Genomic DNA, 19,527 nt, shown 5'->3' with positions numbered 1-19,527 from the left:
AATTAGGGATGAACTATGGATTTTACTGGAGCAACTGACCACATGTCACCTAATTTGAAATTTTTTGAAACCTATGAATCAATAATTGGCTCCAGAAAATCACTATTGCTAATGGCCAAACTATTCCTATAATTGGGAAAGGAAATGTCCGTTTGAACCCATCTCTACCTGCCCAACATGTCCTATATGTACCAAGCCTTTCCACCAATCTACTTTCTGTTGACAAGCTTACCCAAAGCCTTAAATGCAGTGTGAATTTCTCACCTCATGGCGGTGTGTTTCAAGATCTAACAATAGGGAAGATGATTGGTGTTGCTAAGTCATTGATTGGGTTATACTACCTACAAAGAAGTAGAGAGCTACCTATAGGAGACCATTCCAGCCTTACTCATTCCTCTATGCTCACCTCTACTCACTCCGATGTATGGCTTCAACATTTTAGATTAGGGTACCCACCTTTTACTCTATTAAAAATCATGGTCTCAAATTTATTTAAAGGTGTTGATGTTAATTCTTTTCATTGTGATGTGTGTGAGCTATCTAAACACCATCGAGTTCCTTATGTTGTTATCAATAAACTTTCTTTGTTTCATTTCTCCTTACTCCTTAGCACATTCTGAGGTATGGGGGCCCTTTAGAGTTCCCAATTATTCTAGGGCTAAGTGGTTTGTATCATTTATTAATTACTGCACTAGGATGATATGGGTCTATTTACTCAAAGACAAAGCAGCCATTAGCACCATCCTACTTTTGTTTCATAGGATGATTTTTACTCAATTTGGGGTCTCTATCAAAAAATTCAGAACTGATAATGTAAGAGACTATTTTAATCATCGCCTCAATGACTATTTTAATCATCACCTCAATCACTTTTTCCAACAAGAGGGAATTATTCATGAATCCTCTTGTGTTGAAACCCCTCAGCAAAATGGAGTTGCTGAAAGGAAGATAAGGCATTTCCTAAATGTTGCTAGGGCACTCTTGCATCTACAATCAGTCCTTAAATCTTTCTGGGGTGAGGCAATGCTGACTGCAATCTACTTAATCAATAGGGTTCCCTCAAGAGTCTTAAACCAGCTTACCCCATTTCCATGTCTTTCTTCCTACTTGCCAGAAATTGATCTTCATACCTCCCTTCCTCTTAAGGTATTTGGGTATGTAGCTTTTGTTCATGTCTCTAAACATCATAGGGATAAGTTTGATCCCCAAGCCCTTTGATGTGTCTTTTTGGGATATTCTCCTACCCAAAAAGGGTACAAGTGCTACCATCCTCTTACTCAGAAAATTCTTGTGTCTAAGGATGTCACCTTTGTGGAGAATCAGTCATTTTTCCAATCTTCTACTTCTAGTCCTAAGGGGGAGATTACAACTATTAGCGATCATGATTTACCTTTCATGGAAGAGTCTTAGTCATGTCGGCCACATTCTCCTCCTAATCTCTCAACTTCACCTACAACAGAAACAGAAGACTAGCAAACATCTCCTAATTCTCCACCCTCTATTAAGACCAAAAGGTCTCCTGTCAGGTTCAAGGGCTCACCGTTTGTATACAAGAGGAATGAACAACCCAATCAATGTGCTAAGCAGGGTCCATCATCTATTCCTCAGTCAGGTATGGAACTCACTCATCCCTTTGATGGTTCTCAATCCGTTAATTGTTCTAATCCCATACATTTTGATTTGGATTTTCCTATTGCTCTTAGAAAAGGGGTTAGGAGCTGCACACAACACTATATTGCCCAATTCATTACCTATCATAGGTTGTCCCCAAACCACAAGAGTTTTCTGACCTCCCTTGATTCCATAGCTATTCCTAAAACTGGAGAAAAGATATTACAAAATTAGAATTGGGTACAAGCTATGCATGAGGAGATGAGGGCTTTGGAAAAGAATAAAACTTGGGAAATAGTGCCTAAACCAAGGGGGGCTCAATCGGTAGGGTGCAGATGGGTGTTCAATGTGAAATATAATGCTGATAGAACATTGGAAATGTACAAAATCCGATTGGTAGCCAAGGGTTGCACTCAAAACTTACAGTATAGATTATTTGAAAACTTTTGCACTTGTGGCTAAGATGATTACAATGAGGATTTTAGTCTCTTTGGCTAGTTGTTATGGTTGGGAATTGATGCAACTTGATGTAAAAAATGCATTCTTGCATAGTGACATAAAGGAAGAGGTTTTTACAAAACCCCCACCAGGTTTTACTAATGGAGTTGATGCAGGTTATGTTTACAGATTATAGAAAGTCCTTTATGGGCTAAAGCAGTCTCCAATGGTCTGGTTTGATCGGTTCTCAAGAGCTATGCAAGAAATGGGGTATTGGCAAAGTAGAGGGGATCACACTATTCATCAAGCATTCTAAGAAAGGTACTGTAACAGCCTTACTTGTGTATGTAGATGACATAATTGTCACTGGAGATGACTGTGGTGAACAAAAGTTATTGAAGGAGCATTTGGCCTGCGGGTTTGACATCAAGGATCTTGGTAAACTTAGGTATTTCTTGGGGATAGAGGTTGCCTACTCTAAGGAAGGTATATTTATTTCCCAAAGAAAATACACAATGGATCTATTTGAAGTGACCAGGATGCTAGCTTGGTGGCATAGCAACTAGCACACCTTTGGAACCTAACATGAAGTTAAGTTACAGTGATAGTCTAGTGATTGATTGAGGGAGATACCAAAGGTTAGTAGGTAGATTAATCTACCTATCTCACACCCGGCTTGACATAACATTTGTTGTCAGCCTTGTGAGTCAATTCATGCATCATCCTACTAAAGAACACATGCTAGTTGTTAGAAGAATTCTGTATTATCTTAAAGCAACTCCAGGAAAGGGTTTATTATTCAAGTCAGGGAAAGAACTGGAGGTCCTAGTCTACACTGATGCTGATTATAGTGGCTCCGTTGTGGATAGAAGATCGACTACAGGTTATTGTATGTTTTTGGGAGGAAAATTGGTGTCCTAAAGGAGTAAAAAACAAGGTGTAGTAGCTAGGTCTAGTGCTGAGACAGAGTTCTGAGCAATGGCATTTGGCTTGTGTGAGTTACTTTGGTTGAAGATTGTGCTCGATGATTTAAAGGTTTCTATCAATGGTCCTATGTAATTACTTTGTGTAATGTCCCAGCCCCCACAGTTACTTCCACGGCCTATTGTGAAGGACGACTATGCCCTGTCAGCATAAAGTATTAAAATAATAGGGGTGCCCTGGGTGGGGTCCAGGCTTCGCTGCCTTCGACTTTCGAGAACTCGGGTTTAAAATACATAGGTAGCAGAAATTCACCCGAATCTCGTGCTCGATTAGGCCTTTAAAATATAAATCCAATTTTCATAACTCAATAAAATATCCCAATAGTCAAGCATATTTAAACAGGTTTTATGTCCTGACTATAACCGACTGGTTCAAATACACTAAATTACTCATATCGGGAACCTTAACTTGACTTTAAACAAGTACCCTTAAACCATATTCATCCCTCCATTAGTCCCACACAGAACAAATATATTACATGATTACATTGAAACCCGACGCACACTATTACTGTCTGTAATTACTGTCAACTGGAGGCTTGTCCACCAACACTACTTTTTCTTTCTTAAACCCCAAGCAATCTGTATGGTTAGTAGGGAAATATAGGGGTGAGTTCGGGGACTCAGTAAGGGTAATATGAGATGCAGTAAATTAAAATGCATGACAAATATTGAATGATGTGAAGTGTATCGTGCATGCAGGCTTGTCTATCGCACCCTGGTCCTGATTTTGGTGGCCCTACTGATTTCATCTAGGACCCCATATCGAGACTCACACGGCCCAAATTCTATAGCCTCATGCCTAGACACTTCCCCCATCATCTAATACAAGCCATGCCAACATAAATTTACACGCAAATCATATTAAACCTTATTGCGTATTAATTGCTTGCTTCGTGCTGGTTCTGCGTCCCGATTCTCTATATAATTATAAAGTAAAATAATTTAGTTAGGCACACAATTAGTTTTAATTATCGCTGTTACATTACAAAATAATATAACTAAACATGTAATTAATTTTAATTAACACTATTAAATAAATTTAAAATATTTCTATACCTCACATATACACACGGGCAGAGTTCCAATGCGCCCAAATTTCATAGTGTGTTGCAGCGGTGAAAACACTGTTATTTATAGGCGAAACGGGCTCGGGCAAAAAGGGTGCAGGGCTTGGGGCCAAACCCAGAGGCTGCCATGTGGTAGCAAAAAGCAGGGGAAGGGTGGCTAGCAAGGGGATACACGGCCGCACCACGTGGCGCGGCCTAGGCGCGCCTAGAGCGAGCGGCTAGCATGCATGGGCACCACCTGGCGCCCTGAAACGACACCGTTTGGCGCTTGGAATTAGTTGGAAATTAATTCCAGCAAAAATCGTCCCCAGCACTAGCGCGAATTCGATCCCGCACCCACCACCAAGCCAACCCTGTATGCGACTGCTCGCGCTACAGCCATCCTTACATATATATTATGCAACAATAAATTTAAAGTGATCCTGACCTATTTCCGGATTTTGCGCCTAACCCCCGAAGTTTCTAAAATTCGACACATACACCCTTACACTTTATTTATCCCTTATTTCACTTATACCCTAGATTTACCAAATATTTTCCTATTTCCTCAAGTCAAAATAATTTATATTTTCTCCTAAATCCTAAGATATTCAATAACTACCTCTAGTACCAAAATTAATAATTATTATCTATTTCCAAAATTCTGAGGCATTATACGTTGTGACAACCAAATAGCAATCAGCATTGCACACAATCCAGTGCAACATGATCACACTAAACATGTTGAGATTGATCGTCACTTTATCAAGGAAAAGATAGAAGCTAAGGTGATTTGTATACCTTTTTTCTCTTCAGAAAATCAGCTAGCTGATTTACTAACAAAAGGATTGCCTATCAAACGATTTGGAGAACTTACAAGCAAGGTGGGAATGATGGATATTCATTCACCTGCTTGAGGGGGAGTGTTGAATAATTCATGAAAGTATTCACGAAAGTATGCATCAGCCTTATGGAAAGAGATAAGTCAACCTTCCTAAAAATCAGCTTTCTAAAATCAGCCTTGATCTTATCCTCCATGTTTAGAAAGCTGTTCAGTTTTTAGTGATTTCCTAATATTGCGGTTTCCTAATTTTGTGTTGTATCTTTTGTTTCCTTGTACAGTGTATAGTGTATCTTTCCATTCTTTGTTGCTTTCCTAAAGTGTAACTCTCATCCTTATTAATAGGGAATGTAATACCGTGCATAGATATGAAAGTAAGAGAATTATTCATGTTTATTCTATATTCATCGGCCTACTTTCTACAATTATTATTATTATTATTATTTTGTTGGGTTTTAATCTTCATTTCTTTATAATAACATCATAAACACTTAAATTTTTACTAAACTTACACTCCATATATTTAGTTTTCAATTTGCCTTAACTTAAAATCTCTTCATCTAATGTGTTCCTCCATATTTCGAGCTTAGCATTCACAACTTCTCTTTACTCATACACCAACACATTGTCACCTGCAAATAACATAGAGTTTTTCCTCCATGATACATGCCTTTAATAACCTATATCAAAGTAATTCAAGTCCTTTTCTTCTCGTAAACTCTTCATAACACTTTTTTAGGAACTTTGTCATAAACTTTTTCTAAATATATAAACACCATATGTAAATCCTTTTGTTTATCTCTATATCCTTTCATTAGGTACCTCAACAAGTGTACGACTTCTATTGTAAACTTACCAGGCATGAAACCAAATTGGTTTTTAGATATTTTGATTTCTCTTCTTAATCTTTGCTCAATCGCTCTTTAGTAAGTCTCATAGTGTGACTCATTAGCTTAATTCATCTATAATTTCCACAACTTTGAATGTCTCCTTTATTCATGTAAATAGGCATTAAACTACTCTTCCTTCACTTGTTTGACTTCCTTTTTTAAGGATCACATTAAATAATTTTGTTAACCAAAAAGTGCGCTCTTCTCTCATACATTTCCATGTTTCTATAAATATATTATTTGGTCCAACTACTTTACTATTCTGTCTTTTTCAATGTCTGCTTGATTTCATTTGCTCATATACATCCTGAAGGATGTAATTCTTATCTTCTTTCAAACTTACTAAGATGCCCTAACATAACAATTATTTCTCTACTTTTATTGAATAATTTTGTGAAATACTTCTTCCATCTCTTCTTGATTGCCCCCTCATTTACTAGGACATTTTGTTTTTTGTCTTTTATTCATTTCACTTGGCTCAAATCCCATATTTTTCTCTCTATTGTTTTAGCTAGTTTTTTGTATTTTTCATCATTTTTTGGGTATTAATTTTCATAAACTTTTGAATTAGCTTCACTAACTTCCTTTTTCGCTTTTATTTTGGTATCATTTGTATGAGTCTCTTATGGTGAAGGTTGGTCTAGGAAGAATGACTATGAATATCTTTAGTACATATGCACCACAAGCCGGGTTAGGTGAGGAGATAAAAGCAAAATTCTAGGAGGACCTAGAGGAATTCATACAAATGATACCAAGAGAGAAAATGATTATAGGAGGTGACTTAAATGGTCACGTGGGTAGAGGCGAAAACGGCTATTGAGAGGTACATGGAATGTATTGATTCGGGAAAATTAATAATGAGAGTAAGTTTATTCTAGATTTTGCTATGGCATATGGGCTCATCATAACCAATACTAGGTTTAAAAAACGGGACGAACATTTAATCACATATAAAAATGTCACATCAAACACCCAAATAGATTACTTCCTCATGAGACAAGAGGATCGGTTATGTTGTAGGGATTGTAAGGTGATACTGGGGGAGTGTTTGATTACTCAACGTAGACTTTTGGTACTTGACGTCCAAGTAAGAAATTGGAAGAGAAAAAATCACATAAAACAAAATCCAAGAATTAGGTGGTGGGATTTAGAAGGGGAGAAACAATTAATCTTCAAAGAAAAATTAAGGGGTAGAAGGGAATGGAATTGAGAAGGACAAGCAAACCAAATGTGGAGGGAAATGGCTATTGCCCTAAGAACCACGACAAAGGTAGTCCTTGGAGAGACAAATGGTAGAGCCCCAAATCTTAAGGAGTCTTCGTGGTGGAATGAAGAGGTATAATTGAAAATTAGAAATAAGAAAACTTGCTATAAGACTGTATATTAGTGCAACAATGAAGAAAACCTAAAAAATTATAAAGAAGTAAAAAATGCAGTAAAAAGAGCTGTTAGTGAAGCAAGGTCAAAAGCATATGAGAATCTATATAAACGACTTGATACAAAAGATGGAGAAAGAGATATATATAAATTAGCTAAAGCAAGAGATAGAAAAATAAGGGATCTAAACCAAGTGAAATGCATAAAAGATGAAAACCAAAATGTATTAGTGAATGAGGGAGCGATTAAGGAGAGATGGAATGAGTATTTCACAAAATTATTCAATGATGGTGAGGACACGAGAGTAGGTTGGGACATCTTAGTAACTCCGAAGGGAATGTGAACTATATATTTTATTGACGCATAAGTTTAAATGAAATAAGAAAAGTATTAAAAAAGATGAAAAATCATAAGGCGGTGGGATCGGATAATATACCAATAGAAACATAGAAATGCATCGGAGAAGAGGGCATCTCTTGGCTAACAAAATTATTTAATGCAATCCTTAAATAAAAAAAACATGCCATATGAGTGGAGGAAGAGTACTTTGGTTCCTATATATAAGAACAAATGAGATGTTCAAAATTGTGAAAATTACAGAGGAATTAAGTTAATGAGCCATACTATGAAACTTTGGGAGAGAGTAATAAAGCAGAGGCTCAGAAAAGAAATAGATGTCTCGAAAAATCAGTTCAACAATGAAAGCAGGTGCCTAATGGAAAGGTGTCAGGATCAGCAGAAGGATCTGCATATGGTGTTTATAAATCTAGAAAAGGCCTATGATAAGGTCCCTAGAGAAGTATTATGGAGGGTTTTAGAGAAGAAAAGGGTCCGAATAGCCTATATACAAGCTTTTAAGGACATGTATTACGGTGCAGAGACAAGGGTCAGAATATGCGGAGGGGATACTGAACCGTTTAAAATTACAATGGGATTGCACTAAGGTTCTGCACTAAGTCCATACTTATTTGCTTAAGTAATGGATGAACTCACTAAACACATTCAGACATAGGTGCTATGGTGTATGTTATTTGCTGATGACATAGTGTTGGTGGATGAAACAAAAGAGGGAGTGAACACTAAGCTTGAGTTGTGGAGAAACAATTTAGAATCTAAGGAATTTAAATTAAATAGAAGGAAAACAGAATATATGGAATGTAAATTTAGTAAGAATGTAAGAGTGGAGGATATTATAATAAAATTGGAAGACCAAATCTTTCAAAAAAAAGACCATTTTCGATATTTGGGATCAGTGATTCAAAAAAATAGAGAAATTCACGAGGATATCACACATAGAATTAAGGCAGGTTGGCTAAAATGGAGAACTGCATTGGGGGTGTTATGTGATGGTAAAATTCCATTAAAACTGAAAGAAAAATTCTATAGAACAGCTATAAGATCAGTTTTGTTATATGGCTTACAATGTTGGGCAGTCAAATACCAGCATGAGCAAAAGACGAGCGTAACTGAAATGAGGATGCTAAGATGGATGTGCGACCATACAAGAAAAGATAAAATTGGAAATAAGGTTACTCGTGTTGAGATTAGACAACAAGGCCTTAGGGTATTCACAGAGAACGATCAACCTTGAATACGATAGCCAAAACAGGAAGCATAAACATTCATACACAAAACAGAAACGAAAGGAAACGAAGAACGAAAGTAGGCGAGGATTTTACCGTGGTTCACCTCAAAATGAGGCTACGTCCACGTTGAACTCTAGTGAGAAGAGCTCACTACACTAAGATAAGAATCAAAGATTACACCCTCATAAACCCTCCCAAACTCTCTGTACAAACAATGGTTCACGAAACAAAAATATGCCTAATAATCACATAATACAAATTAAAGACAAAACCTATCGAACCATAGAACTAAAAAGCTATACAGAGCATTTATAGAGAATGAAACAGAGAAGCAAACCAGAAACCCTAGCCCGAAGATGAAGGCCCTTTATGCCCGATCTTTCTTTCCCCTTTCCTTTTCTTTCTTATCGTTTCTTTCGTCTGACCGGTTCACATCCTGAGGGGCGAGATTAAAAGCGATGATGGATGGCTAGGATCAGGCCTCATAAAGCATGGATGAAGGGTTGAGATCAAATCGTGCAAGTACAATGATTATTCCAACAAAAATGGCAAACGGGCAGAGAATTCAATTGGGCGAGATAAGCAATCGGGTGCCATCAGGGAGCAGCTGATGGTTGCCACGTGTTGCCATCCAACAGGTGACACTTGGCAGCCTTCGGTTGCTACACGTGGCCCTCCAACCAGCTAATTCCAACGACGCCGTTTGGTGCTTCACAACCAACAATCTCCACCTTAAAGTAACAAACCATAGGTGAATCTAGATCCTCTCAAGTGCAGCATGCTACAATTCTCGCCTTCATAGCTCTGGTTGATTTGATCAACCAATACCCACATGCAACAGGTCCAAGCAATGCTTGAACTTTGTTGCAGTTAGCACCTTTGTACCCATGTCTGCTGGGTTGTTTTCTATAGGCACTTTTAGTATAATAACAGTGCCATTAACTACCAAATCTCTAATATAATGATACCTAACATCCACGTGCTTTGTGCGTTCATGGTAGACCGGATTCTTGGTCAAATGAATTGCACTTTGACTGTCTGAATACACCACCACCTTGCTCTAAAGCAGGTGGATTTCCTGAAGAATAGCTTGAAGCCAAACAACCTCTTTAACAACATCAATCATTGCTCATACTCAGCCTCAGTGGAAGACAGCGCAACCAGAGGCTGTAGTTGTGATTTCCAGCTGATATAGTTTCCACCCAAGGTGAAAAACAGAGTAGTAGTGGACTTCCGAGTGTCTCTTTCACTTGCAAAGTCATAATCTACATACCTAATAAGATCAAGTGTGATAAATCTTTTCTTATAGCTTAGTCCAACATTTACAGAGCCATGAATGTATCTTAATAAATATTTTAGAGCATCCCAATGTGGTTTACTAGGATTTGACACATGAATCTACTAAGGGAAGAAATAGCATAAGCTGTATCAGGCCTGGTACTAATCATGGCATACATAATGGTTCCAATTCATAGTTCTGAAAGGCGCGAGGCGCAAAAGGTCCTGGAGCCTGAAGCGCGAGGCGCACGAGGCGAGGCGCGCCTTTGCGAAGCGAGGCGCACCTTTTAGGAAAAAAACTCAAAATCTTGTAAAATCATAAACAACTATCAAATTATCAATAATAACACATTCATATCATTCATGATTCATTATCTTCAAATTCTATAAACTAACAACATCAAAGTTAATTCATTCATCATGCAAATTCTAAACTAGAAACATCATCAAAGTTCAAACTTAAAGTCTTAAACTTTACCAAGTACCAATTATAATGCAAAGTTCTAAACAAACACATAAACATTACAAGTCCACAATCAATATAAAAAAGTTTTTTAATCAATCATCATCAAGGAGATCATCAACATCAAGGTCAATATCTTCATCATCCCCTTCAATCACCCCTTCATCTTCTTCTTCATCTCTCAATTCTTCTCCCTCTTCCAAGTCTTCATCATCTTCGGTCCCTGCCTCACTTTCCTCCTCTTCAATCTCTTGAGTTACTCGCCGCTTTGAAGTCGAAGCCGAAGTTGATCCCAATTGTGATTGAGTTTGTTTAGTTCTAAATTGATAACTAGGCTCTCCAACTCCTGCAGCCGCAGCAACATTACTCCATGTCAACCCATCCCCAATGTCATCTGGAAAAACAGTTTCATCATCTTTATCATTCTCCTCATCAAGTTTTCCAGTCAACCATTCATTGCTTTCATCAATGTCAGTCAATATGATAGGGTCAATGGTATCACGCATTTGATATCGACGCCTCAATGCTCTATTGTATTTCACAAACACCAAGTCGTTTAAACGAAGTTGATCAAGCCTGTTTCTCCGTTTAGTATGAAGCTGCAACAATTTATGCAAAAACATACTAAGAATAAGTTACATGAAATAAACCAACTACTAATAAAAATTGTAAGTGTATATGTACAATGCACTTACATTTTCAAACACACTCCAATTACGTTCACACCCAGATGAACTACAAGTCAAGCTAAGAATTTTAATTGCAAATTTTTGCAACGTGGGTGTTGACATTCCATATGAAGCCCACCATTCAGCTGTCCAATAAAATTCATGGGTTAGTTATTATCTATTATCTAGAATGATTATATATATAATGTAATATATATATATATGTACCTGGTGATTTCTCAGCTCTCTTTCTAATAGCCATATAGTTTCCAAAGAACCCATCTGCATTGTTATACATCGAAAGCTCAGCATCAATTTGGTCTTGAACCTTTATATCTGGATTTAACTTTCTAATGCATTCATATAAGCCATTCATGATCTCTGGATCTATATGTTCAGCCTTGTAGAAATATTCTGGGTTCAAGTACCAACCAGCTGCGTGCAAGGGGCGATGAAGCTGAACATCCCATCGATTATCAATAATCTGAAAAATGGGTGCATACTTCTTTTCATCCCCATTAAAAGAGTTAGCAATCGCTTCTTTGGCCCTATCCATGGCCTCATATATGTATCCCATAGCAGGTTTCTTCTCACCATCCACTAAGCGCAATACACGCACCAATGGACCAGCCACCTTTAAAGCAAATACAACATTGTTCCAAAATGAAGGCATCAAAATCACTTCTACAACCTTTTTAGCCCCCGCTTCTTTTACCCACTTGCTTGTCATCCACTCCTCGGAGGTAAACATCCTTCTAAGGTTGCTTTTCAGACTATGCATCCTACCCAAAGTGATAAAGGTAGTTGCAAACCGTGTTTTTGCAGGCCTCAACAACTCTTTCTTGTCAGTAAACCTTCTAAGCATGTTTACTAGACCCGAACGAGTATAGATATAGCTATTCACCATAACAGCTCTCTCAAATGTCTTCTTCATATTAGGCAACTTGAAAATATCTTCCAACATTAAATCCAAACAGTGCGCTGCACATGGTGTCCAAAACAACGTAGGATATTTTGTCTCCAAAAATCTTCCTGTTATTATTTAGAGTGAAATTAACAAGATATTAGTAAATAATAAATATCTAATGAATATTCAAATTGTTCTATTTATAAACATAATACAAATTACAAAAATAAATTTCATACCTGCTAAAACATTGTTTGAAGCACTATCGGTGACCACTTGTACAACATTTCTTACTCCAATCTTTTCCACACATTTACTTAATAATTGAAACATCTTTTCCCCAGTCTTTGAATAGCTAGAACCATCAACAGACTCCAAGAACATACTTCCTTTAGGAGAATTGACTAAAAAGTTAATCAATGTCCTTTCCTTCTTGTCTTTCCAGCCATCTGACAAAATGGAACATCCATATTTGGCCCACGCCTCTTCATGATCTTTCATCATTTCACGAGTGGCTTCCACCTCTTGTTTGAGAAGAGGAACCCTGACTTCATGGTAACTAGGCGGCTTCACATCCGGACCATACTGACCAACTGCTTCTATAAATACTTTAAAACTGTCATATATCACTGCATTGAATGGAATGCCTGCATCATACATCCATCGTGCAAAGCTTCTACAAACTCGAGCTCTTAACTCTTTTTTTGCAAAATCATGCTCACCCAACCTTGTTTGCTTTCCTTTGCCCTTGCTTTTCAACACATTAACTTCTGGGTCTTTAAAAAAACATCAAGTGGACCCTTTTGTGTTGGCCCTTTAACACTACCAATACTACCAGTACCGCTTCCACTTCCGGTAGATACATTGGGTCTTTTTCTACTTTGAGGCAGCGGCTCATCATCATCATCATCATACCCTTCACCAAATTGAATATCATCATCTAACGATGCTATATTTAGCTCATCCCTGTTATTTTTCTTCTTTTGCATGTACTCTCCAATCTCTTCTTTTACTGATGGAGGACATTTTGGACAAGCTTTAGTATTCCTAAAACCGCCCACAAGATGTTGTTTCGCCCGAAATATACCACCTTTTGTTACTTTACGACAAAATTTACATGTGGTGGTATTTCTATCATTAGGATTAGCTTCAAAATAATTCCATGCCGGGTCCGTTTTGGAAGTGGTTGACGACATTTATTGGGCTGTTGCAACACAGTTCCAATTTCATCAAAATTCTCCTAATTATAGAAATAAATTATAAAGACTTAAAAGCAAATTTCAGCAACCAGCTGCCAGCAAAATAAATTAAGCAAAAATGCAAGAAATAAACAAATAAAATACAACTAAAGAACTTACAATATGAAATTATGAATATAGGAGAAGATGTGGGCAGCAGCGGCGGCAGCTTTAGGCCCTTAGCAGCTTCAACTTGAAGAGCTCAAGAGCAGATGAGAAGAGGCGAGGAAGAGAGGAGAAGACCGTGGCGTGGGCAGACTCAGTAGAGGAGAATAGAAGAAAGGGTGCGGCTGGAGACTGGAGAGGAAGATCGAGCAAGCAGCGAGCTGGAGAGGAGAGGAAGAGAGGAGGCAGGCGCGGCAGAGAGGAAGAGGAGGATCGGGCTGGGGCTGGAGAGAAAGAGAGGAGGGGGTCGCAGCTGGAGAGGAGAGGAAGAAGAAGATCGGGTGAGGGCGAGCTGGAGAGAAGAGGAAGAGAGGAGGCAGGCGCAGCTGCGCGGCTAGGGCTAGAGAGGAAGAGGAAGAATGGAAGATCGGGCGAGGGCAAGCGAGCAGGGAGGGCGAGCGAGCAGCGAGTTGGGAGGAGAGGCAAGCACGGTAGATGCTATAGTCGGGAGGAGTGAGGAGCGAGCAGCGAGCTGGAGAGGAGAGGCAAGCGCGGCTGGATGCAGTCGGGAGGAGAGGCAAGCGCGATTGGGCTGCAAGATTTAAGTAGAAAACCTCAATTTCATGAGGCACGCCTAGGCGCGCCTCACGCCCCAGCGCCTAGGCGCGCAAGGCGAGAGCCTCGCCAAAACCGCCTCGCCTTGGCCAAGGCGAGGCGCCAAACTGGCGCCTTAAGGCGCCTCGCGCCTAGGCGCGCCTTTGATAACTATGTTCCAATTGCATTAGCATATGGAACATTTTCTATTTTAATAAGATCTGAGTTGGACGATGGGCTTTGAGATTTGGTTAGGATAAAATGTCTAGCTAATGGAACACTCATTGGCTTGCAATTATGCATGCCAAATTTTCTCACAGCTTTCATTATATAATCATTTTGATAAACCTTTAAGCTGAATTTACCTCTATCCCTCTCTATGGTCATTCCTAAAATTTTCTTAGCTGGCCCTAAGTCTTTCATATCGAAATTTGTGTTAAGCATTTGTTTTAATTCATTTATCTTAGACTTAGACTTGCTAATTAACAAGATATCATCCACATATAACAATAGGTAAACAGGGACATTAGATAGAATAAAATAGAAACAATTATCATATTGACTTCTAATAAACCCAATCCCTAGGACAAAATTATCATGGGGATTGTTTTAAGCCATACAGAGACTTTTTCAGTAAACAGACATGTTCAGGCTTATCTGAGTCAATATACCCAGAAGGTTGAACCATGTAAATTTTCTCCTCTAAGTCTCCATGCAAGAATGTTATTTTGACATTTAACTGTTCTAATTCAAGATCAAATTGAACAACAACTGCTAGCATCATGCGAATGATTTTGAATTTAACTATAGGGGAGAAGATCTCAGTGTAGTCTATGCCCTCCCTCTGAGTAAACCCATTTGTCACTAATTTTGCTTTATACCTAATTGGGTCAGTGGGAGATATTCCTTCTTTTAATTTGTACAACCATTTACACTAGATCAATTTCTGTTTCTGAGGTCGAGGGACCAATTCTCAAGTTCCATTAACTTTAAGGGAGGACATTTCCTCATCCATGGCTTGTTGCCACGTTGCGCACTCCTTGGAGCTGACAACCTTCTCATAAGTGCATGGCTCACTACTCCTTAATTCTAATCCTGCTACTAGTGCACAATACACTAGGTTTGAATAGGCATACCTTGCAGGGGGTCTAAAAACCCTCCTGCTTCTATCACGGGTTAGCTGATAGTCACTGAGATCTTGGGATGAGCTATGATGCTCCACCTCAGTCTCAGGTTCATCTTCTTGTTCCTCTTGATCATCATCATGATCAGAGGTTTGGTTAGGGACTGGAACACCTCCTAGGTCAGGCTCTATTGGAGCAGCTGGAAGGTTGATATTACTTGCAGCTTGCTCCACCTCGATTTGAGACCCCCCTAGGATAACAAAATCATCTGGACTTCTAGGAATGTTGGTTTCTTCTGTATTTATAATTTTACAAGGGAAAATGGCTTCGTTAAATATGACATCTCTACTGATAATGATTTTTATCCCACCATATTGTCTTTCCCTTAGTCTAAAGCCTTTGGTCCCTTCTTGGTAACCAACAAACACACACTTAATGGATCTAGGTTCTAATTTACCCTCTGACTTGTGAGCATAAGCTTCACAACCAAACACTCTAAGATAATTAAGATTTAATTTCCTACCGGTCCATTTTTCTTCAGGGCATTTAAAGTTTAGGGCAGTTGAAGGACTTCTGTTTACTAAGTAGATAGCAGTTGACAAAGCCTCTTCCCAAAAGGACTTAGGCATATTAGAGGTGAATAAGAGGCATCTAACCTTTTCAAGTAAGGTTTGGTTCATTCTCTCAGCTACCCCATTTTGTTGGAGTGTATACCTCACAGTTCTATGCCTAAGTATTCCTTGGGTATTACAAAATTCATCAAATTTCTTGTTACAAAATTCCAGGCCATTGTCAGTTCTTAAGACTTTAATCTTCCTATCTATTTGGTTTTCAACTATGTTTTTCCAAGTTTTAAACTTCTCTAGAGTCTAATCTTTAGATTTTAATAGAAAAACCCAAACCTTCCTAGTGAAGTCATCTACTATAGATAGGAAATACCTATTACCACCGTGGGTAGGGACCTAAGAAGGCCCCCACAAGTTTGCATGAATATATTCTGGGCACCTTTGCCAGGTGAGTTCCTTTATGGAAACTCAGCCTGTGTTGCTTGCCTAAAACACATGGCTCACAAAAATCGAGGGACCCAATAGGCACTGATTCAAGGTAACCTTGGTTAGACAGTGCCTTAAGATCTTTCAGGCTCATATGGCCAAGTCTCAAGTGCCATAATTCTGTCTTATTAGTTTTGGCTATGCATGTAGAATGTATATTAGCTGAAGGAAAATAACAACCATCCAAAACATATAATCCATTTCTCTTAGCATCAGTTAGGATTAGATCATTTTCTTTAAACACATGCATAGATCCATTTTCTACTTTATAAGAAAACCCTAGCTCATCTAAAGTGCCAAGAAATATCATATTTCTTTTCAAGCTAGGAACATATCTTACATCAGTTAAGGTTCTAGTTTTGTTGCCATGCAATTTGAGAGATATGTTACCTATGCCTTTAACACTACAGGATTGGTTGTTACCCATGTACACTGTTCCAGATTCTTTGTTGTTAAAATTTTGAAACCAATCAATGTTAGGACACATATGGAAAGAATAGCTCGAATCCATAATCCATTCATTATCAACAGAAAAATCTGAAATAGTAAGAACTTCAGCTAAGCAATTAGAATTATTAGCATTAGTACTTGTGTTTCCCCCTTGCTTTTGTTTTCTGATAAAGTCATAGCAATATTTTTTATTGTGCCCCTCTTTCCCACAGTGATAGCATTTTCATTTTTGCTTACCCCTTTTGTCTTTCTTTTTACCCTTTTGCCCTGACCCACTAGTTTGATCATTGTTACTTATAAAGTGTTTTTTTCTCATTCTTACTCTTTACAAACAAATTACTTCCAGATTTCTTAGATGTTCCTAGTTCCAGTTCCTTAGCCTTAATGTCCGAGATAACAAGGTCCAGACTAGGTACAATGCTAGTATATCTCAATGCATGCTTAACAACATCATAATTATCAGGTAATGAATTTAACAAAATCATAGCTTTACTAGTGTCACCTAATGCTTGATCAGTACCTCTAAGTAATAATGCAAGCCTAGTAAATCCGTCTATGTTTGTCATGACCCTAGGGTTTAGTTAGGGTCTTAGAAGGGATTGAAAGGAATTTGGGGAAGAATAAAGAGGAAATGAAGGGGGAGATTGAACAGAATTAGGGAGAAAGTTAAGAGAAATGAGGGAAAGCAGAATGAAGAGAAACGAGAGGGAGAATTGGAGAGAGAGAGAATCAGATTTTCTATTATCAATTTCAGCATGTCTAACAAACCAATAGCAATAGCCTTATATAGGCATTACAAGCTCAATAATGGCCTAGCACATGCACCTCATGTGCTTCTAAAATATCTCCTAGCTATTATTATAATACTACTACTATATTGCCCTTGAATTACTACTTGGGTCATGACAATTCCCCCCTTCTTGAGAGAGTTCTTGTCCCCAAGAACTTACAACAATTTAGTAATTGCTCCTCAACCAATACCAACTCTCTCTAGCTTGGTTGTTTTTTCTTTTATCATTCCCTTTCTAGGCCACTTCTTCTTTGTTCTTGGATACTCATCAGCCATAGGTTGAGGATCCAATATGATGCCAAATCCAGTCAACACATCCTCATCTAAGGCCTTCATTGAATTTAGCTGTTTCCAGCCATCGGCAACAGGTGTAACTTGCAGTCCTTCAGCCTTCAATTGATGTTGCTCCTCAACCTCAAAATTTACAGCAACATTGTGGCATATTTTAGGATTAGTGCTACACACCTTCACAACATTAGAAGTCATTTTAGCTACAAATAGGCCATTTTCATAGTAGTTCTCATCATTTCGGTTGGATGGGGCAGAATTTTCATTGCAGTGTTCACCACGCTCCTAGTTCCACCTTTCATTTCTGATTCATGCTCCAACTATTCCATAAAATGATCAATGCTCCTTGCCTCCTTGTTTGCTCTTTCTTTCAGCTTCTCCTCCTCTTCATTCCTCTGTTCTTCAAACACAAATTCGTGGAATCGGGCACTATCAGCAGCTTGCTTGACAGTCTTGGGCTAAATCCCCTTCACTAATCGACATTCTGGTTTTAAGCCAATTAAGAAGCTTAAAACGAAACAATCCTCTGTCAAATAGGGGTTATAATTGTGCATCAAGGCCTTCAGCTCTTCAAACCTCATTTCGTACTCCCTTACTGACCCATCTTGCTTGATTTTGTAGAATTCTTCCACCACATTAGACAAACATCGATCTCCAAGCATCTCCCTTTGCAGCCTTTGGGTAGTTGCCTCTTTAGGTCTTCTCACTTCTCTTTCATATTCATTCCAATTGTCATGACCCAAGTGGTAATTCAAGGGCAATATAGTAGTAGTATTATAATAATAGTTAGGAGATATTTTAGAAGCACATGGGGTGCATGTGCTAGGCCATTATTGAGCTTGTAATGTCTATATAAGGCTACTGATACCAATTGTCACGAACCTAGGGTTCGTGATAGGTTAAAGAGGAATTGGGGAAGAAAATTAGATTGTAAGAGGGAGAAATCAGTAGTTAGAGGGAGAGATATTAAGGGAAAGAGAGGGAGAAATAGAGAACAAAAAAGATAGAAGAAGAAGAATGAGAGAGGAAGAATGGTAGAGGAAAGAAAATGGAATTTCAATTCAATCAATTTCAGCATACCCCTCAGTATTCTCTAGGATATTTGGAGTCAGTTTCTTCATAGATGATTGACTTTGGCGGGTGAACATGTCCATGAGACCCTGTAGTTGATCCTTCATTTCATCTAGAAACCCATTCACCCTTATCTCAAAGCGCCCCAACCTTCTCTCCAAGTTTCCAAAAGGAGCATCCAATGTCATGACTGTTTAGATGGAATTGCACCAGCAGAAGAAGATGAAGACTGGGATCTGCTCTGTCAGATCACTTGAATGTGCTGGACCAACCTAAATTATAATCACCGATTGTCTTTGCCTTCAAAAGTCAGATAGGACTGTTCAAAATTTCTGGAGATAGTAGCCTCACACCAGCCCAAGAGAATCGCATGCGCCACCATCAACAATTGCAATGGATAGCGGCAGCGAACCCCCCTCAATCGCTTCCAACACAAGTCGGAAGGCAACCAAAACCGTAGCACACAGTACCTTTCGATCGAAGCGGCAACACCCCAAAACTCCAGTCGGAATTTCTCGATCAAACCTGCAACACCCAGTCGCGCCTACAGGAAGCTTATCAGTCTGGTCGCAACTCTTTGGGTCATCCGCTTCACCTCCGACGGACTCAAGCTCGCCTCAACAGTCGCACTTTAGTGGTTGTAGACCACCCTCCCTTCGTTGCCTTCCAGCAGAACCAAGAATCACCTCCAAGGATCAGATCTATCACCGTCCAGAATCACTGT

General features: G+C 38.7%; 2 protein-coding genes across 2 annotated transcripts in view; one reads left to right on the top strand and one right to left on the bottom strand.

Annotated features, from left to right (window-relative positions):
- Nucleotides 1-19,527, top strand: part of LOC127806065 (histidine--tRNA ligase, chloroplastic/mitochondrial) — a 58,805-nt gene that overhangs the window by 17,884 nt on the left and 21,394 nt on the right. The gene's annotated exons all lie outside the window — the stretch shown is intronic.
- Nucleotides 10,299-12,193, bottom strand: LOC127806066 (uncharacterized). Its single transcript, XM_052343058.1, has 3 exons — nt 11,413-12,193; nt 11,212-11,330; nt 10,299-11,115 (listed from the first exon to the last, which is right to left on the bottom strand). The coding sequence occupies exons 1-3, from the start codon at nt 12,146-12,148 to the stop codon at nt 10,612-10,614; spliced, it is 1,359 nt and encodes a 452-aa protein (XP_052199018.1). The 5' UTR covers nt 12,149-12,193; the 3' UTR covers nt 10,299-10,611.

This window comes from Diospyros lotus, chromosome 7 (assembly GCF_014633365.1).
Source record: "Diospyros lotus cultivar Yz01 chromosome 7, ASM1463336v1, whole genome shotgun sequence".
In the NCBI taxonomy this organism is placed as follows: domain Eukaryota; kingdom Viridiplantae; phylum Streptophyta; class Magnoliopsida; order Ericales; family Ebenaceae; genus Diospyros; species Diospyros lotus.
This window is presented reverse-complemented; position numbering and strand designations above follow the sequence as displayed.

Excerpts from the sequence above, each read along its gene's own strand:
- LOC127806066 (XM_052343058.1), bottom strand. The coding sequence starts at position 12,148 with ATGTTGGAAGATATTTTCAAGTTGCCTAATATGAAGAAGACATTTGAG. Across the intron at positions 11,331-11,412 it reads GAGAGCTGAGAAATCACCAG|CTGAATGGTGGGCTTCATAT; the intron begins GTACATATATAT and ends TTTATTGGACAG. Across the intron at positions 11,116-11,211 it reads ATTGGAGTGTGTTTGAAAAT|CTTCATACTAAACGGAGAAA; the intron begins GTAAGTGCATTG and ends AAATTGTTGCAG.